This window comes from Ranitomeya variabilis, chromosome 4, assembly GCF_051348905.1.
Source record: "Ranitomeya variabilis isolate aRanVar5 chromosome 4, aRanVar5.hap1, whole genome shotgun sequence".
In the NCBI taxonomy this organism is placed as follows: Eukaryota; Metazoa; Chordata; class Amphibia; order Anura; family Dendrobatidae; genus Ranitomeya; species Ranitomeya variabilis.
The window spans coordinates 552380646-552400344 of NC_135235.1; the positions used below are offsets into that span (position 1 = coordinate 552380646).

The 19699-nt window shown below is 44.5% G+C and overlaps 1 protein-coding gene across 12 annotated transcripts in view; it reads right to left on the reverse strand.

Annotated features, from left to right (window-relative positions):
* The window catches only part of TANC2 (tetratricopeptide repeat, ankyrin repeat and coiled-coil containing 2), a 497877-nt gene that overhangs the window by 8184 nt on the left and 469994 nt on the right, over positions 1 to 19699 (reverse strand). For 11 of the 12 annotated variants that reach the window (XM_077252678.1, XM_077252680.1, XM_077252672.1 and 8 more), the window contains 12 exons: positions 17810 to 17918; positions 10511 to 10633; positions 8952 to 9188; positions 8291 to 8476; positions 7810 to 7903; positions 7558 to 7691; positions 7348 to 7471; positions 6236 to 6411; positions 5987 to 6119; positions 5184 to 5213; positions 2919 to 3010; positions 599 to 745 (listed from right to left, as the gene is read on the reverse strand). In XM_077252678.1, coding sequence (XP_077108793.1) covers positions 599 to 745; positions 2919 to 3010; positions 5184 to 5213; positions 5987 to 6119; positions 6236 to 6411; positions 7348 to 7471; positions 7558 to 7691; positions 7810 to 7903; positions 8291 to 8476; positions 8952 to 9188; positions 10511 to 10633; positions 17810 to 17918 — 1585 coding nt within the window. The remainder of the gene's footprint in view (positions 1 to 598; positions 746 to 2918; positions 3011 to 5183; positions 5214 to 5986; positions 6120 to 6235; positions 6412 to 7347; positions 7472 to 7557; positions 7692 to 7809; positions 7904 to 8290; positions 8477 to 8951; positions 9189 to 10510; positions 10634 to 17809; positions 17919 to 19699) is intronic. The other variant, XM_077252679.1, reaches the window with a different exon arrangement.

The following is a 19699-nucleotide window of genomic DNA, read 5'->3' on the forward strand; positions in this document are numbered from 1 at the left end:
CAGAAAATATATTGTTCCTGAAGTGGAGGATCTAATTACATGACCACCGCAAATTTATCTTTATCAACCGATGCACAGACCATCCCAAAAAGGATCAAAATGCCTTCTTTGTCTTTACTACTCAAACAACTGACTTTCCTGCAAATTTATAGTCAATATTTGAATTACCTACTAGTGTAGTAAAAAAACACCAACCATACACATTAGCTGACTGTTGGCTAAACAATGCTTCAGCAGATCGTTCGTTCGACAGTCATCTTGGCCGCCTCTCCCATACACAGGAGCACTCATTCAGCTAATTACTTCTCTGTTCTCTATGAGAAAGCCATCGGCAGACACCTCTACCGGAGGCTTATCTCTGGGAGACCATGTGATCAGCTGTCAGAAATTAGATATGCCCAATTGGCATCTTCCATGACGATCAGTTGGCCAGCACCCTCATACACATTAGACTGTTGGCCAAACCAGACAATATCAATATTGGCTGATATTAATCTAATGTGTATGGAGAAGCTTCAGTACTCTTAGTGAGCTTGGTATGTAGAATGGAATAGAAGACAGACCGCAGGACGATTCATGCTATGAAGGGATAACTCACGTTCATCTTCCGACGACATCGGGACAGGTTGAGTAAAAGAGAAACCTTCAGTTCTCGAAAAGTCTTTAGATCTTCTCCAAAGCCTTCTCGAGGAAACTTCTTCATGGCGTACTGGTATCTCTGTGCAGCTTCTTTTACTTTCCCTTTCTGAGGGAGTAAAGGGATTCGATCTCACAAACATTATGTCCTTTATAAATACAACTCCTTCCTTACAAACAGGAAAAGTTTGGTTCATCGTTTTATCATCAGCCTTTCCCTGCTCCTCTTTTTTAGTAACTTTACCCGTACGGAGCCCAGATATCAATAATTCTGCAACTCATTTGTATCCAGAGGTTGGATCATCTCTAGGACTCTGTTCACAATGCATTAGAGCCTTCTGTTGGCGGTATATGTCAGGAGGATATGTGCACTGTAAAGGCGTACGGGGCAAAAATTGCCTGTAGTCTCCCATTAAAAAGAAATATATACCACGTGATACACATTTTTTTACCTTATGCCCCAGCATAGAATATCATAATTGTAAAAAATAAAAAGTATTATAAATATCAGCCTGATATTCAGTGGCAAATGTTCAGTGGCATACTGCGGCCAGAGTAACAGCCTATGGATACAATTGCAGCGTTAGTTGAATTCTCCCAGTATATAATGTAAACGTAGGGCTCTAATGCAATGCGACGAGAGACTACACTCCACCAATTCAAGCTCCCCCCCCAGTCCTCCTCTGCTTCTCATAATTTTGTGACTTAAAGGGAATCTGTCAGCAGGTTTATGTTACCCAATCTGAGTGCAGCATAAAATATGAACGCAGACACTGATTCCATAGCTTGGTCACTTACAGGACTTATTTTGTTTTTTAAAAAAATCACTTTCATCTGCTGCAGCTCTGCTAGTCCTCTCAGAGATTAGATCCATCTTACCCTGCGCATGCACCATGTTTTTTGCCGACACACTGAATACTTACCAAACCTACCAATTAATCAATGGGCTTGCGGATAGACAGAGATTATGGATATCGAATACTACATAGCAGGAGCTCACTGAGAACACTAGCAGAGCTGCATAAAGGCTTTATCAAAACTACAGCAAGGAGCTCAGAATATTATTCGTCATTGGAATCAGGGTCTCCCTTCAAAGGGCAGCAAAAACCTGGTGGCAAATTATCTTTAAGGTTTCTTTACCTGAGATGAATTTTCAAACCACTGCCGCATGTATGACTGTCTGTAAAGTCATGCACTGAGAAATTGATGGACATTTCCTTTAGAATAACGCCATTTGTGGGACAGCAAGGTTCCCATTTGCCTCGCAATGACCTTTGAGAAAGTTGTGCACTTGGCAGACAGTCTTCTAATAATGTGGCAATAATTTACTGATCATGCCGGTGATAATTTTATGATTTATTAATGTTTTTACTTCATCTACACTGACAATTATAAATCCTAAGAACTATTGGGCTTCGGGTGCCCGTACATGTGGCCATTATGAAACCAATTAATGCATGGCAAACACTGCCTGTTTTTTTGTGGCTACTACAGGAGTGAGGCCTGTGGTTCTCCTTGCTTCACCTGTATTTATTTTGGAAGTAGTAGAAATTATTAGTAAACTGAACACAGTTATGTCCTACAGCAATTACTGCGACGAAACCACCACTTGTATGGGTATGTTCTACAGTTTTTCACAAAATCACGGAGAATTGTCCAATTTTGATCAAAGTCATGAATCCTACTGCCCAATACAAGACTATAAGTCAGTGAAAAAAAATTGGACAGCACTCAGATGCCGTCTGTGTACTCTCCGATTCTGACATACTATTTGACAGGAGAGGCTTCATAACCCTAACTGATTAAACTCTGATGGTAAAAAAAACTGAGAAAGTGCCCAAACTGATGAAAATTGGATCAAAAACACAGATGAAACTGACTAATTTTTGTGTTCGAGAACAATCACTGACATCTGAATGAGACCTTACAAACTTAGTAACTTGTTTTAGCCAAATTATATTTATTCTTTGCCTTGAAACCGGGGTCATGTGTGGCACTGTATTTTCCTAGAAAGCACTGATTTGGCACAACTGGTAAAATAAATGTTGCATCAAAGCCATCTATAGCAGTCAAAGCCACCTCACAGTCTTTTAGCTGGACAACAATGACCCTTTTTCACTTAGCAAGAAGAAAGATCTTTCTGGAGGAAATGTACATCAGACTTACAGTATGAAGTACTTTATAGACCGAGCATAATTTTTCAGTGGCTGAAAATCTGTTGTGTGATCACCAACCTTTACCTTACACATTTCATCTTCCATAACCCAACCCACTCTTCTCACCTTGTAGAACATGTCTCCCTCCTCCATCAGTTTACTCAGCAGAATGACCATGATGTCTGGCTTGGACGTAGCCATGGCCCAGGTGGCTGGACCTGTAGTGTACAGGATGCATGATGGGTAAAAAAACTAATACAATGCAAGGGGAGAACCAAACAGGAGAAGGGAGGGAAAAAAATTAAGAGGAAGAAGAAGATACAACATTGGGATTCATACAAATGGGAGACAGAGAGGACCAGGTGAAACAAGAGAGACCAGGGCTAGATGTAGAATGGTGCAGAGATAAAAACACTGGGACCTGGGGCATAAATACACAGACAAGGGGCAAGAGAACCTCAAGGCCCCAATAAACAGAGTAGAGCAACGTTGGCAGAATTGACTCATTTTCATTTGCCGCAATTAAAGGACCATCTAATGTGTTTAAGGGACCTTTCAACAGGACGGGCATTTTTAAGGTTAATTTCCCTATCCTTTTATTCTCCCTGGAGATAAGCAGCTGCCCAAGGTGTCCGAGTGCAGCTTACGCAGAGAAGACATGCTTGCTCGGCAGGGCCCAGCGTCCATGCGAAAGGGGCCGGTCAGAGAAATAGCTGTATCTGTATGGTCAGTTTTAATGAAGAGATGGACAACCTCCACTAAAAGTGGCAAAAAAGTAAATTTCGGACCATAGTCATGACGACACATTTCTATCCTTACAAGATACATTTTGGCGATGTCAGGATTACCACTGGAAAGGCCAAGAAAATTATGTCGCAGGCCAATGTATTTGAGGAAATTACTCCAGAGTTTCACTGTTCATGGGATAATAGAAAAATTATAATTCAAATGATCTCTGCAAAACCAGCCCCATATAAATAAAGGCTTGGGCCAACAACATGATGCACCACAGGTACCAAAGCTATCCAATTCTGACACTAGTGAGTATTTAACACTTTTGTCAGGAATTATAATGCATATTTAAATCTCCAGAGGAGCACTGCATGGCATATAAGTCTTCTTATGATGGCTTGGCCACTCTCCACAAAGAGAAATGTTCCCCCTAAGACTCCCAGTAAGAGGCCTCTTATCCAACCAAATCAGATCTACTGATTTGCACTGATAAGAAGCAAACACCCCAAAAGATGTGTCTGAAAATGGGGTGTCTGGTTTGACTTCTTATCCCAAGTCGTGGCAAGGCTAGATAATGGGTCGATACTGACTTTTAGGATTTTTACATCCATTAGGTGGCGCTAACGTTCAAGAGCTCTTTCTCTCTGATGAGGCTATTTGCATATTTAAATTCCTGGAGGAGCATTGCATAGCCTACAAGTCTCCTTAAGTCAGCTTGGCATTCTCCACAAGGAGAAACGCTCCCCTTTAATCCACCAATCAGTGGCCACTCACCCAGTTAAATCAGATCTCCTTCTTTACACTAAGGAGGGGCAAGCATCCCGAAACACGTGTCTGCAAATGGAGTTTCTGATTTGGGTTCTTATCCCAAATCATGTGTTGACTGTTAAGGCTCAATAAAGGGAATCTGTCACCAGGTTTTTGATACCTCATCTGAGAGCAGCATGATGTAGCCATTCAGAGAATTTAGTGGCCCTCACCTGGGTGCCACCTCCCATCGTCCACAGCAGGGATATGGCTCTTTGTCTCGGTTTGTTTGCGAATAACCCATCACTAGAATGAAGCAGAGCTGAGAAAGCTAACCCCGCCCTCACCAGGCTCTCTATGTACATAGTCTATTGACAGTGAGCTGTTTATCACAGGAGGGGAGAGACAGACTAGCAGCTAGTCACAGCAATGATAATGTCCTAGTGATAAACCTGCAGTGCAGGTAAACAACTGCACACAGCTTCAGAAGTGTCACATCGTTGAATTCAGAATTTTAACCCTTCCTCCTGCTTTCCTCACATCACATAGCAAAAGCCTGCTGACAGATTCTCTTTAAAGGGTCGATATTGACTTTTTGGATAGCTACATCCAAATTGTGGTATTAAAGTTCAAGTCCTCTCCCTCCCTCTATTCTAAAATTAAAGTATCTGTAAGTCTGTCATCTCGCAAAATGGAGACACAAATATGGCCACTAGGGATCTAAAACAAACATGCAAAATGAATATCCGCCAGGGGGTTCATGTGCTTCCATATCATAATGCCTATATGTTAGATGCACCGGATGCTGCACCTATGTCAGGAGGTTAATGGGAAGATTAATTAGTCTTTCAGTGAATGGGTGCTTAGTATCTGGTAAGGCATGCGGAGCAAAGCTGTGAGCAAACTTCTAACCTTTTGGGCGGCTCGGTAAGGTCTGACAGCCTTAAAGCAGCAAATAGGGGCAGAATTGTGAATAAAACAGAAAAGTGAGAGAAAAGTGAGAAATGAGGAGTTAGACAAGAGGGGAAAGGGGATGGAAGCAATGTAGAATCATGAGAAAGACATGGTAGGAAGGAGTGAAGAGATATAGGCGAGGACATGGGAATTGTAGCAGAGAAGAGAGGTTGATTGAAGAAAAAACGGACAAAAAAGTGTAGCATTAAAAAAAAAAAAAGACAAAAAGGGGAGCAGAGAGAATAAAGGGAAGGGATGAGATGTTGACAAAAAGCAATTGTGACAAAGGTAGTGAGTGAGGGAGCGTAGGGAGTAACGGATGGAGTGACGGAGGAGAGAAAACAAACCATGTCGCAGGAGTGAGAAAGCAGCGAGCACAGAAGCTTAATGTCTGAGCAGCAGATAATAAACAAGCAGCGGTGACGCAGAGGGACGCAGCTAACCAGTGACGGACATTACAACACGCAGGGACGGAGATTAACAAGCGATCTTATTCTCCTCGGCCGATCACTGAATTGTGACTCGTATAGGGGCACTGCTGGCCAACATGCAATCCATGCTCTACTTAATAGCCGCTCTTCTGGTCTTTGGACCAAATCGAGACAGATCCACAATATGCGGCAGAAGCTGACAAGGACATGCAAGCCTGCGTATAGTGACATTAAACAGAATGGGAAACTTAACATCTGGACAGCTGCGTTTCCACTGTCTCCACCAAGGAGAAGGTGGCAGCGGTGGGAGGTCACCACGTTTCTCCATACCTATTTTGGCTCCTTTTTTCAGGAGAGCCACCACGACGGAAGTGTTTCTGCAGCCCACCGCTCTGTCGAGGGGGCGCATCCCGCTGTAGTCCACATGTTCAATCATCGCACCATGGTCCACTAGGAACTGCACCTGTATACAGAGGAAAGACCGGCTTTACTAATTCTATGTAACAAAGAATGGCGAGATCCATACGTAGTTAACGCCTTATCCCTAAAAGTTAGAGGAAGCAAAAAATATGGGCTTACCACATCAGCATCTCCATAAAAAGCTGCAAGATCCAGTGGCGTGCGTCCATTTTTATCAGCGTGGTCAGTGGCAGCTCCGTTTTCTACCAACAACCTCACCACGGCAAGATGCCCTTTTAGGCAGGCCCAGCTTAAAGCGGTCAATCCCTCCTTGTCCATGAGCCCGATGGAAGCCCCTTCAAGACAGGATGATAGATTAGCAAGTGGATAAAAGGACACAACCACCGCGTTCCCATTTCCCAGAGCTGTGCCAATATTAGAACAGAGTTAGCCAAACTCTTTTCTAACATGCTGTTAATTTCATTAGTTTGGCTTGCACAGCGAGGGTGGCGATATTTCATCTGGACAGAAAGATGAGGGTTTGGGTTTTTTGTGCACCATCCTCATGTGTAGGTTTTCTGCCCAACGGCTCCTTCACCTGTGCCATCAGAGAGAGATGGATTGGACAGGATGGATTTTTAAGTGGTTTCTGGCAGCCACTTATGCGTGATCAGCCAATCCGAGCATGAATGTTTATGGAGAACTTGAGCAGCATTGACAGTTTTCTCATGTCTAGGGCCAATTTGAATGTTTTTACATTTGACTAAAGAATGTACATTCATTAGGATGATATATGGCTCTGCTATCTCACCAAAAAATATAGTTGCAAATTTATAAATCTTCATTAAAGAAACAGGAAACTTTAGCATTTCATGACAGTAATAATAATAACAACCCTAACAGACTAACACCTGCATATAGGTTCCCCCATTTCATATAATTTTGGGGAATACAGACATTTTCTAAAAAGGCCTACAATCTCTATATAAAGCAGAATATCTCATCAAATGACTTTTTCTCTCCCTGCAGTCTTCCTTCGTTCTGTGTAACAATTATGCCTCATGACATTCGCAGTGACATAAGATCCCATGGCAAGCACTGGGCATATATGACCATGTAGTATTATGCAGTGTCACCTGATAAAATATTGCAAAATTATTATTTTTCTATTTTTCCTGGTACTTTTTTTAAATGTCAGATCTCAATGATCCATCTAGATGATTTGTCTTTGTTCTTAAAAAAACTCTTATGACTCTAGTGTGACAGTATTATAATCCTACAAGGACACCAACCTTGTGCCAGCAGAAACTCTACGGTAGCTACATGCCCCTCCGATGCTGCGGTCATCAATGGAGTACGACCCTGCTTGTCTGCCATGTTCACATCTGCACCGTGTGTGAGCAGCAAGTCCACAATCTGTAAGAGAGAAAAGATCGTTCTGTCCTCCACCCCGGCACTTTTATACGTAGGCACAAGGCATATTAATGAAGTCCTGTAATTACCTGCCAGTGTCCTTGTCGTACAGCGCTGAATATTGGAACTACACCCCTCCGGTTGGGTTGGGATACAGCTGCTCCTTGTTCTAAAAGTAGGCGGCAAACCTCGAGTTTTCCACGACCGGCAGCAGCTGTTAAAGCTGAAATCAGATGAAAAATCTTGTCAGAGGAGATTGAGATGGAAAGAAGAATCAGGTGGTGAGGGGCATACGAGAGGTGGCATCGCAAGTAAACATAAACCACTGCCCCGTCACTTACCCGTCTCTCCCCACAGACCATCAAAACTATTAATCTGAGCCCTCTGTTCCTCCTCCTCGTCTTTTTCTGGTAGATCCAGAAGATAGGAGACAATCTGGGGAAAAAAAAAATGTTGGGGATGTACTGAACATTTCATTACCTCGTGCAGCGGATCTGTGCACGGTAACAAAAGTCCCTTTAAGTTTAGAAGGAGAAGTCAATGTAGATTTGTGTAGTCGGAGAACAAGAAATGTTCTGTCTTGTTTTCAATTGTGCAGCTATTAGGATCTCAGGAGGTGGAAATGAGTTGTGTGTCTACCTGAATGTACGGCTACATCTCCCGCCATGGCCAGCATGAGCGAGCAGCGGGAACGGTCTTGTTCAGGCCTGATTGTTATTTCAGTCTTTGGTATATCTACCGAGGGGTGTGCAGGAAAAGCAGAGGCAATGTAAACCCTTCCTGGCAAGGAAATGTCCTATCTTTGGCCATGTTCCTTCTCACCTCGGAGTATCCCATGCTGGCCGCTGCGATCAGGGCTTGCTGTATGGCTTGACTTTTCTTTAGGACTCCGGATTGTTGTCCAGCCATTGTCCAGTCGCACTGGATGAGATATTTTACCACCTCCAGGTGGCCCCGGAGAGCGGCATGAACTAGCGCACACTGTCCGTTCTTATCCAGGAGATCCACCTATTGACACAGTACAGAGATGCTTAAGGGAGAAGGCAGAACACAATCTTGTGATCTAACGCTATTGTGTTTCCCTCTGTCTGGCTGCCAGAACGCCGTCAAGTGACTAACCTGCAAGTCTGGACAGGTTCCCAGGCTCTGGGACATGCGGGGGAGAGGACAGAATGCCTGTGCTGTATATAACCCCTCCAACTCCTGTCCTGCCATGGCCTTGCCAGTGTTACAGGCGTATACAGAGAGCGCATACAGCCGCCCAGAAATAAAACAAACCAGCTAATTAACTCACGGCAGCACGTAATTACGGCTTCTGCCTCATTAAAGACCTCGGGTAGGAATTGATCATTGTTTTATTTGGAGCGGATTTATCTATCAGAAGACCCTAAGGGATTTCTTTGCTGTAATTTGAGTTTAGAGAGTAGATTTCTATTCTGGGGACCTTTGTAGACATATTATTAATGACGGCTCATATACTAACCTTAGCTCTCCTCTTACACAGTAACATGACAATTGTCAGATGACCTGAGGCTGCAGCGTACGCTAGAGGGGTCATGCCACTCTCCGAACTGGCATCCACATTGACAAAGAACTCCAGCAGTAGCGCCACCATCTCTGTGTATCCCAGATGGGCCTGGACACACAGGATAGGGGCATTGTTCAGCACTTCAGTGCGGTAGTTCACGTTGGCTCCCCCCATGATTAGAAGGCGGCTCACCTGCAGGAGAATAGAAAGCTGGGTGAAGGCACTAGACAACGTAAAGGGGTTCATACTGATGACACTATCACTAGAATAGGCCATTAAAATCAGATTGGTCAGAGTCCGACTTTATATGGCGCCGTGGTGTGTGCGGTGCAGTCTTTTCAGTCTTTACATTGGGACAACGAAATAGATATGAATCTTAAATGTATATTCCCAGCCAGCTAATAAAATGAAGACATAATGAGCCCTTTGCTCTGTGCCACTGTAAATTGAGAGGTGGCAGCGGATGTGCGGCACTCCCCGTTTTTAAAAATAGCTGAGAAAGGCTATTTTTGGGCCACGCACGCTCAGCCATTCATAGCAGCGCTAGACAGGGCCCTGTTGTTGTTTTTCTTCTTTTTAATATTGTAGATGTGCTTTTCATAAATATCCAAAATCGGAATAACCCGTCAAAGGCCCAGTAACTTAAATGACTTGTCCCATAATCGTGACTGATGATTCGGCTGTTGGCGCGGCTGTGCTGCTGGTCAGAACTCTCCCAAAATGACGCAGCTCTGCTTCTGCGGTACTGAAGAAGTGCAGTAGCAGTGCAGCTGGCTAGGATTCAGTGCTAAAAGTGCACTCTTGTGATCCCCGCCTGCTTCAGTGCAGTGGCGGCTGGTAACCTAGACAATAAGCAGTAAACAATGTAATAAAAAAATCCCCCTGATCTTGGGAATGGAGAAGATTTTTAATGTAAAAGAAAATTGCAAAGTTACTTGTTTTAAAAAGAATTTAGCAATTTCTACATCTACATATATTGTTACATGGGACTAACCCGGCAAGTCCTGTTCTACTGTGTTTATTCATGAGCCAAACAACCAACACAATGACATGTGAGGACTCATAAAATCTAATAAGCTGGCACATTCTGCAGACTCAACTGCACACTGCATGCTGGCGCCAGGTTCACCTTCCCACATGAATAATGTAATAATCTTTTATTGTTCATTACACAGAGAGAACCTTAGCGGCAGGAATAATGCCGACATAACCAAAGTTACGTGTGCAGTTCTGGTAGGACGCGTGGTCGCAGGACAGGAGGACGCGTGGTCGCAGGACAGGAGGACGCGATGCTAGTATGGACCTTTATGATCTAGAACTACTACTGTAGTCTACCAGATGTGGTGTAAACTATGCACACATCTCCCAATGCGAAAAGTCTTGTACACATACCCCAGGTCATATACTGTTTAGTGAATGAGTCAGTAAGGCAGCAATCATTAGTCCCCAACAGAGCCGAGTGATTCGATTCATGCTGTCCAGTCCTAGGATCGTTCCCAGTGACCGTTTCTTACTTTGATGTTGGGAGTGTAGAGGTTTCTTAGAGATGCCAGTGCCATGGAAAGGCCGTCTGTGCTGTAGGAAATCCAAAGTGCTTGCAAGATAGATGAGGAGACACCGACCTTCTTACTAAGACCCTGAGTTAAGAGAACGACACTTGTCAGAATAGTCCTGTGCAAGGAATGTACGAAACATAAAATGGCAAATGCACATTGTGTACGTCCCAAATTTGCTTCTTCAGCAACACAAAATGTGAACATGTTGGATTCAGGATGATAAATTCCAGAATTGAAGCATATGGAATTGATACGACTCAGTGAATTTCTACAATGAATTTATTCAATAGAGACTGAGTAGTGACTGTAACCTCTGCCAGCACCTCCACCCCGATCATTGGCAGTAAGCAGCTGCAGGGAGAACAGAACGTCATTCTCTCCCTGTAGCCGCTGCTCCAGTAAGTCACTAAACGTACCTTCACACTAAGTGACGCTGCAGCGATACAGACAACGATGCCGATCGCTGCAGCGTCGCTGTGTGGTTGCTGGAGAGCTGTCACACAGACAGCTCTCCAGCGACCAGCGATGCCGAAGTCCCCGGGTAACCAGGGTAAACATCGGGTTGCTAAGCGCAGGGCTGCGCTTAGTAAGCCGATGTTTACCCTGGTTACCAGTGTAAAATGTAAAAAACCAAACAGTACATACTTAAATTCGCGTCCCCCGGGGTCCGCTTCCCTGCACTGTGTGAGTGCCGGCCCTAACAGCACAGCGGTGACGTCACCGCTGTGCTCTGCTTTTACTTTACGGCCGGCGCTCAGTCAGTGCAGGAAGCAGACGGCGATGGACGTGTGACAGACATCAGAAGGTGAGTATGTACTGTTTGTTTTTTTTACATTTACGATGGTAACCAGGGTAAACATCGGGTTACTAAGCGCGGCCCTGCGCTTAGTAACCCGATATTTACCCTGGTTACCATTGTAAAACATCGCTGGCATCGTTGCTTTTGCTGTCAAACACGACGATACACGCCGATCTGACGACCAAATAAAGTTCTGAACTTTCAGCAACGACCAGCGATATCACAGCAGGATCCAGATCGCTGCTGCGTGTCAAACACAACGATATCGCTATCCAGGACGCTGCAACGTCACGGATCACTATCGTTATCGTTTAGTGTGAAGGTACCTTACCTCAGGATTTACATGCCATTTACCTGCAAATTACTTCTGGACGTGACAGACTCCATTTAAACAGACAATTAACTTGAAGGCTGTGTATCTGCCCTCTTTGTCTTAAGGTACCTTCACACGAAGCGACGCTGCAGCGATAGCGACAACGATGTCGATCGCTGCAGCGTCGCTGTTTGGTCGCTGGAGAGCTGTCACACAGACCGCTCTCCAGCGATCAACTATGCCGAGGTCCCCTGGTAACCAGGGTAAACATCGGGTAACTAAGCGCAGTGCCGCGCTTAGTAACCCGATGTTTACCCTGGTTACCAGCGTAAAATCTAAAAAAAACAAACAGCACATACTTACATTCACGTCCCCCTGCGTCCACTTCCTGACTGACTGAGCGCCGTACAGTGAGAGCAGAGCGGTGACGTCACCGCTGTGCTGCTTTCACTTTCACTTTGCGGCGCTGAGTCAGAGGAGGAAGCAGACTGCAGGGGACGCAATGTGAGTATGTGCTGTTTGTTTTTTTTACATTTTACGCTAGTAACCAGGGTAAACATCGGGTAACTAAGCGCGGCCCTGCGCTTAGTAACCCGATGTTTACCCTGGTTACCAGTGTAAAATATCGCTGGTATCGTTGCTTTTGCTTTCAAACACAACGATACACAGCGATCGGACGACCAAATAAAGTTCTGGACTTTATTCAGCGACCAGCGACATCACAGCAGGATCCTGATCGCTGCTGCGTGTCAAACGAAACGATATCGCTAGCGAGGACGCTGCAACGTCACGGATTGCTAGCGATATCGTTATAATGTCGTTTCGTGTGAAGGTACCTTTAAGGCCCCGTCTCACTAAGCGATTTACCAACGATCACGACCAGCGATACGACCTGGCCGTGATCGTTGGTAAGTCGCTGTGTGGTCGCTGGGGAGCTGTCACACAGACCGCTCTCCCCAGCGACCAACGATCAGGGGAACGACTTCGGCATCGTTGAAACTGTCATCAACGATGCCGAAGTCCCCCTGCAGCACCCGGTAACCAGGGTAAACATCGGGTTACTAAGCGCAGGGCCGCGCTTAGTAACCCGATGTTTACCCTGGTTACCAAAAAAAACAAACACTACATACTCGCCTTTCGGTGTCCAGGTCCCTTGCCGTCTGCTTCCTGCTCTGACTGAGCCGCCGTACACTGAGAGCGCAGCGGTGACGTCACTGCTGTGCTCTCACTTCTCACTGTACGGCCGGATCTCAGTGAGAGCAGGAAGCAGACGGCAAGGGACCTGACGGACATCAGAAGGCGAGTATGTAGTGTTTGTTTTTTTTTACATTTACGCTGGTAACCAGGGTAAACATCGGGTTACTAAGCGCGGCCCTGCGCTTAGTAACCCGATGTTTACCCTGGTTACCAGTGAAGACATCGCTGGATCGGTGTCACACACACCGATTCAGCAATGTCAGCGGGGCCTCAACGACCAAAAAAAGGTCCAGGCCATTCCGACACGACCAGCGATCTCGCAGCAGGGGCCTGATCGCTGGTACGTGTCACACATAGCGAGATCGCTATGGAGGTCGCTGTTGCGTCACAAAACTTGTGACTCAGCAGCGATCTCGCTAGCGATCTCGCTATGTGAGACGGGGCCTTTACTTTAGGTCTTCTGGAATAGAAAGTAGGGGGTTGGTGTAGATTTGCTACAAATTTATCACTAATCTTATTAACCTTTCTCCTTTATTCCTACTATATGCCAGACTTTCCATATCGTAGCGGTACACTTTAATATGTTCTGTGTGAGGTTGATTTTTTTGTACATGGGGTATTTGGGTTTTTAGCATCTTCATTTTTATAAAATTGTTTAAGTTTGCAATTAAAAACACACACACACAAAAACAAATAAAATAAAAATAAATAAACACCTATCACCTACTTACGGGGGGCCCTGCATCCCCTACATCTTCTAACTTCTCCCATTGCAGCAAAGAGGAGCTTAAATCAACTATTACTCAAGTATGAGCTATGTTGCCCCATTCAGAGTCTATGGGGCTGCCATAAGTAGCGTGGTATTTGGCTGACTTGTCACCACTCCATTTATAGCTCTTACTCAGGTCAAACAGAGAGGAGGAATAGGGGGCTCAGGACCCCTGTACTGGGGATCAGTGGGGTTCTGTTAAATCATTTCCATTGTAAGAAAAAAAACTTTTTTTTGAAAAGTTGAAATGTTTTTAAAAGCTGTTTTAATATATACATACATACGCACACACACATATATATATATACAGTATATCACAAAAGTGAGTACGCCCCTCACATTTTTGTAAATATTTTATTATATCTTTTCATGGGACAACACTGATGATATGACACTTTGATACAATGTAAACTAGTCAGTGTACAGCTTGAATAATAGTGTAAATTGTGAAGCCCAAAGTGTCACTCTTGGGCATGGAGGTCACTAGAGCTTCACAGGTTGACACTGGAATCCTCTTCAACTCCTCCATGACATCATCACGGAGCTGTGGATCACGGTGGATGTCAGGGACCATGCGCTCCTCCACCTTCCGTTTGGCAATGCCCCACAGATGCTAAGTAGGGTTTAGGTCTGGAGACATGCTTGGCCAGTAAAGAACCTTTGCCCTCAGTTTCTTTAGCAAGGCAGTGGTGGTCTTGGAGGTGTGTTAGGGGTTGTTATAATGGCACAGGCCCTGCTATCCAGTTTCTGAAGAAAGAGGATCATGCCCTGCTTCAGTATGTTACAGTACATGATGGCATTCATGGTTTCCTCAATGACAGCCAGCAGCACTGATACAGTCTCAACCCATGACACTCCCATCACATGCTTGACTGACTGTAGGCAATACAAACTTATGTTTGTACTCCTCATCTGGTTGCAGCCACACACACTTGACACCATCAGAAGCAACTAAGTTTATCTTGATCTCATCAGACCACAGGACATGGTTCCAGTAATCCATGTAATTGCTTGTTTTCAGTGAAGTGTTTGCAGGCTTTCTTGTGCATCATCTTTAGTAGAAGCTTCCTTCTGGGACAACATTTACGCAGACCAATGTGATGCAGTGTGCGGCGTATAGTCCGAGCATTGACAGGCTGACCTCACACCCCTGTAACCTCTGCAGCAAGGATGCTGGCAGCACTCATATGTCTGTTTTGAAAAGATAACCTCTGGATATGATGCTGAGAACGTGCACTCAACTGTGGTCAACCATGGTGAGTGGAACCTATCTTATTAAACCACTTGGCCACCGAGCAGGAGCTTAGTTTCAAGGTGTTGACAATCTTCTTATAGCCTCTTTATGTGCAGCAACAATTCTATTTTTCAGCCCCTCAGAGAGTTCTTTGCCATGAGGAGTCTAGAGACCAGTATCAGAGAGTGTGAGAGCGACAAATGTTACACACGTGCTCCATATTCACACCTGAGACACTGGGAGGGAGAATGGCTATTTGGGCACAATTTGACCATTTTCACTTAGGGGGTACTCACTTTTGCTACCAGCGGTTTAGACATTAATGGCTGTGTAGAGGGCACCAAACTTTCACTGTTATACAAACTGTACACTACTTTACATTGTATCAAAGTGTCATATCATCAGTGATTTCCCATGAAAAGATAAAAAGATATAATTAAATATTTACAAAAATGCGAAACGTGTACTCACTTTTTTTAAACATACTGTATAGATGGATAGATACATAGAAAGATATGGAAATAGGACAAAAATTAAAACATAGCTGAGTCCTTAGGATGTTAATGACGCAAAACACTTTATAGGCAACCTCCACCAATAGCAACTGCCCCGATTATAGTAACGATGAGAGCAGCCTGCAAAAAGTTTAACCCTCCCATCTCCCCCCACTCAATCGGAGCGAGCAAAGGGAGAGCAGACAGAAGTGTAAATCATGGCTGCCAAACCTCTTCTGCAAAGCCACTAGTAAAACTAATAGGAGCCGCTGTGGGAGGCTTAGAGCTTAGTACCGCTGACGAGACCTCCTAATGCCCCTCACCCGGGAGATTTAATCTTTCGGCTCGTGTTCCGAATACTATGGAATCTTTCATATCCTCTTTGTATTCCAGCAGGCTGGAACCAGAGTACAGATACAGTACATGGAGATGTCAGATACACCGTACGGTCTCATACGACTCTTCCCACTGTCGTGCAATAGGGGGAGCTATTGCATCCCAATAACAGAAGAGAAGACCACTAATCGCTGCCAGCTCATCCCAGGAAGGTTATAGAGGAATTACGAGGAAATCACCTTTTACAATACCATAAGGTTTACTTAAGAAAGATGAATTACATGAACTTCTATTTTTGGGACATGTGACTGTATGTATAAAGGGTAATGTTCCTCTTTTTGGGCATAAGGAGATCTATAGGCCATGCAATACTCATCTGGGAACTTAAGTATCTAAATAGACTCCTCAGAGAGGAAGAGGACTTTAAGCGACATCAATTGGACTGCATATTTAAAGGGAACCTGTCATGTATAAAAACCACTATTACCCAGCAGATGTGGGGTTAATCTGTAGGTAATAGCATTCTGAAGCAGCCTGGGGCTGACACAAAGTCTGGCTACCTGGCAGAAATTCGCTTCATTCCTCTGGAATACATAGTGGTGAATGTAACTGTGCCCCAGCACTGACAGTCGCCTCTAATGCCATAACCTAACCGCTAAATCCCATATCTGCAAGTTAATAGCGTTTTTGTACATGACAGATTCTCTTTAATTTCCCAGAGAAAAATTGCATGGCCTATTAATTTTCTTACACCAGCTTGGCAACCTACACAAGAAGAAATATCCCCCTTTGGCTTCTTACCAGAGGTCTCTCATTTAGCCAAATCAAACCTCCAGCTTTGCAATGATGAGAGGCAAACACCCCAAAACAAGTGTCTGCAAATTGAATGCCTGGTCTGGCTTCTTATCTCAAGTCATGTGGCAAGGATCACTAAAGTATTGATATTAAAGGATATGTCCGGTCTTAATCGGCTTGTCCACTGCTAGGGACAACTCCTTCATCTAAATGTTTGACCCCGATAAAATAAAAAAGCCTATACACACCTCCTGTTCCGGCGTTTCAGAGGTGACGGTACTTGCGGTCTCAGGGCTCTCGTGCGGTTGTATGATACGTGGTGCCTGGCGCCCAATCAGCGCTGGAATCACTGACTCTGCTTTGGTACGAGGAAGGGAGAGATCAGCCACTGCCAAGACTTCCTCTTCACGTTCAATTCGTCCGAAGGTGTGGACAGTGACGCCAGCGCTGATTGAGTGCCGGGCACCACGTGTCATACAACCACACGAGAGCCTCGGGACCAAGAGTGCAGACACCGCTGGAACTGCACGGGAGGGGAATATAAGCTTCTTTATTTTATCAGGGCCCAACATTTAAATCAAGAAGGGATTGTCCTTGTCGCTGACAACCCCATTAAGCTACAAGTCTGCAGTCACTTTATGTGACTGCAGACTTGTGGATCCTCTTATCCCACGCACGGTGATATGCATACTCCCGGCCACATTACGACTAGATGGGTGCAGCCTCGACCTATGTAAGTGTATTGAGAGAGGCCAGAAACAGTCTAATCAGAATGTGGCCAGAGAATCCTCTCAGGGTTAACAAGTCTGCAGTCACATACAGCAACTGCAGACTTGTAGCTTCACAGTTTCATACCAGACAACCTCTAACGTCTAGGATTTCTACGTCCAATAGTTGGCGCTAGACTTCCTGTCCGCTTCCTCTCTGAATAGGGCTAGGTTGTTATTACCTCACACCTAAATATTCTCTTCATATGTCATGACTAGTACCTAAACCCTGCTGCCAGCATAACGTACATGTTGTAAGTAGTCACACTGCACGTCCCAGTGCTCATTTACGACAACATTGCACACAATGTGACAAGTGGCCATGGAGAACACTGGCAGTGTATCTGCACCAGTTCTGTCTGACAGCCATTGTATCAACGTAAATGAAGATTGTCTCAGAAGATCACATTTTATTGTTGTTCATACAGAAGGGAACGTCACCATGGTCTTATCCCTGCACTTGGGGAGATTCTAATCACTGTAATGAAAGTCAAGGTTACATATATGTAAAATACAGCCTGAAGTGAATGTGAATAGACTCCCAGCTCCGTACCTTGAAGATATGTGCTTTCAGGATGTGATGGCCGAGCTCGATGGTCTGTTGCCTGTTCAGCTTCCCCTCCTGACGAGAGAACCAGAAAGCCAGCAGGATATGTCCGCTCCTGAGGACAACATGTACGGTTATCACTTACATCCATCAGCAGCTCAGCATGGCGGTACATGGAGCCAGGCACCAGGCTGCTGGTGTGACCATTATGGCCATTAACACAACAGGGAGTTTTACAAGACCAGTGAACACTCCACTTCTCGGCCGGTCGTCCATTCTCCAGGATGACTCAGGTAACGTATACAACACAGCCAAACATAGCTGAAGGAAGCGTCGTCTTAGCACAGGATTTAATTAAGCTATTCATATGTGACCTGCAGGGTGTACACACAAATGATATATCCTGCGCTAAGACGACGCTTCCTTCAGCTATATATGGTTCTGTTGTATACATTACCTGATTATATATATATATATATATCGAGATTATTATACACATATATGTATGCATATTATACACACACACACACACACACACAGTGATGGTTAGGGAGAGGGATACATACATATACATTATATATATATATATATATATATATATATATATATATATATATATATATATATATATATAATATAACATATATATATAATCGTCTAAGGGGCACTTCCATCTGTTTGTCTGTCTGTCTGTCACGGAAATCCCAAGTCGCTGATTGGTCGCGGCCAGCCGGCTGCGACCAATCAGCAACAGGCACAGTCCGGCCGCGAAATGGCCGCTCCCTACTCCCCTGCAGTCAGTGCCCCCTCCATACTCCCCCCCCAGTCATCGCCCGCCACCCACATAGCGTTTTAGCAGTCCACTACACCGCGGCATAACGTGGTGTAACGCAGTCTGTTAACGCTGCTATTAACACTGTGTGACAAACTTTTTACTATTGATGCGGTCTATGCAGCATCAATAGTAAAAAGATATACTGTTAAAGATAATTAAAAAAAAATACAAAATGGTGCTATTAAACGCCACTTCGGTCATTGGTCATGCCCGGCCGCGACCAATCTGCGATATTGGCGCGGAATTTAAACACCGCTTCAGTGATTGGTAGCTCACGGCCGGCTGTGACCAATCAGCGATATTGGTGCGGCATTTAAACACCGCTTCGGTCAGTGGTCGTGCCCGGCCGGCCGCGACCAATCAGCGACAGGCGGAGTCCGGCCGCAAATTGGCGCCAGATTTGAACCACGCTTTGCTGATCGGCCAGCCGGGCACGACCAATCAGCGATACTGGCGTGGAGTTTAACCCCCACTCACAGCGCGACGTACATACATACATACATATTCTAGAATACCCGATGCGTTAGAGTCGGGCCACCATCTAGTACGTACATACATATATATATATATATATATATATATATATATATATATATATATATAGCAGTTATATATGAACAGCTAGAAAAAGAGATGTATAATATAAGCACACAAAGAGAAGGACGGGAGGGTCTGCATTGCTGTAGTCATAGCATTAATCATTGGCAATACATCTGCTCATCTCCCATCATTACATAATATGCTCGATGCCCATCAGTCAAGGTCCAATACAAGGAGGATCAGATGGATTAATAGCAGTTTATATACTCAATTTAATCTCTGTAATATTGCTGTGCTTATCTCTATGGAGGAAACCCTAGAACAATAATGACAGCGCATCATTGGCCGTATCACATGTGTAGATTTGATTCAAAACCCAACAAAAATGGTACAGAAGTCAATTTAGCTACTGCAGATTCTACTTCTGTAAGTATTTACAACGTGCACGGAGGTCGTCATCATGGCCCTAGTCACTGTATAGTCATAAGTATATTCCTGGCAGAGCTGCTGCAGACACAATG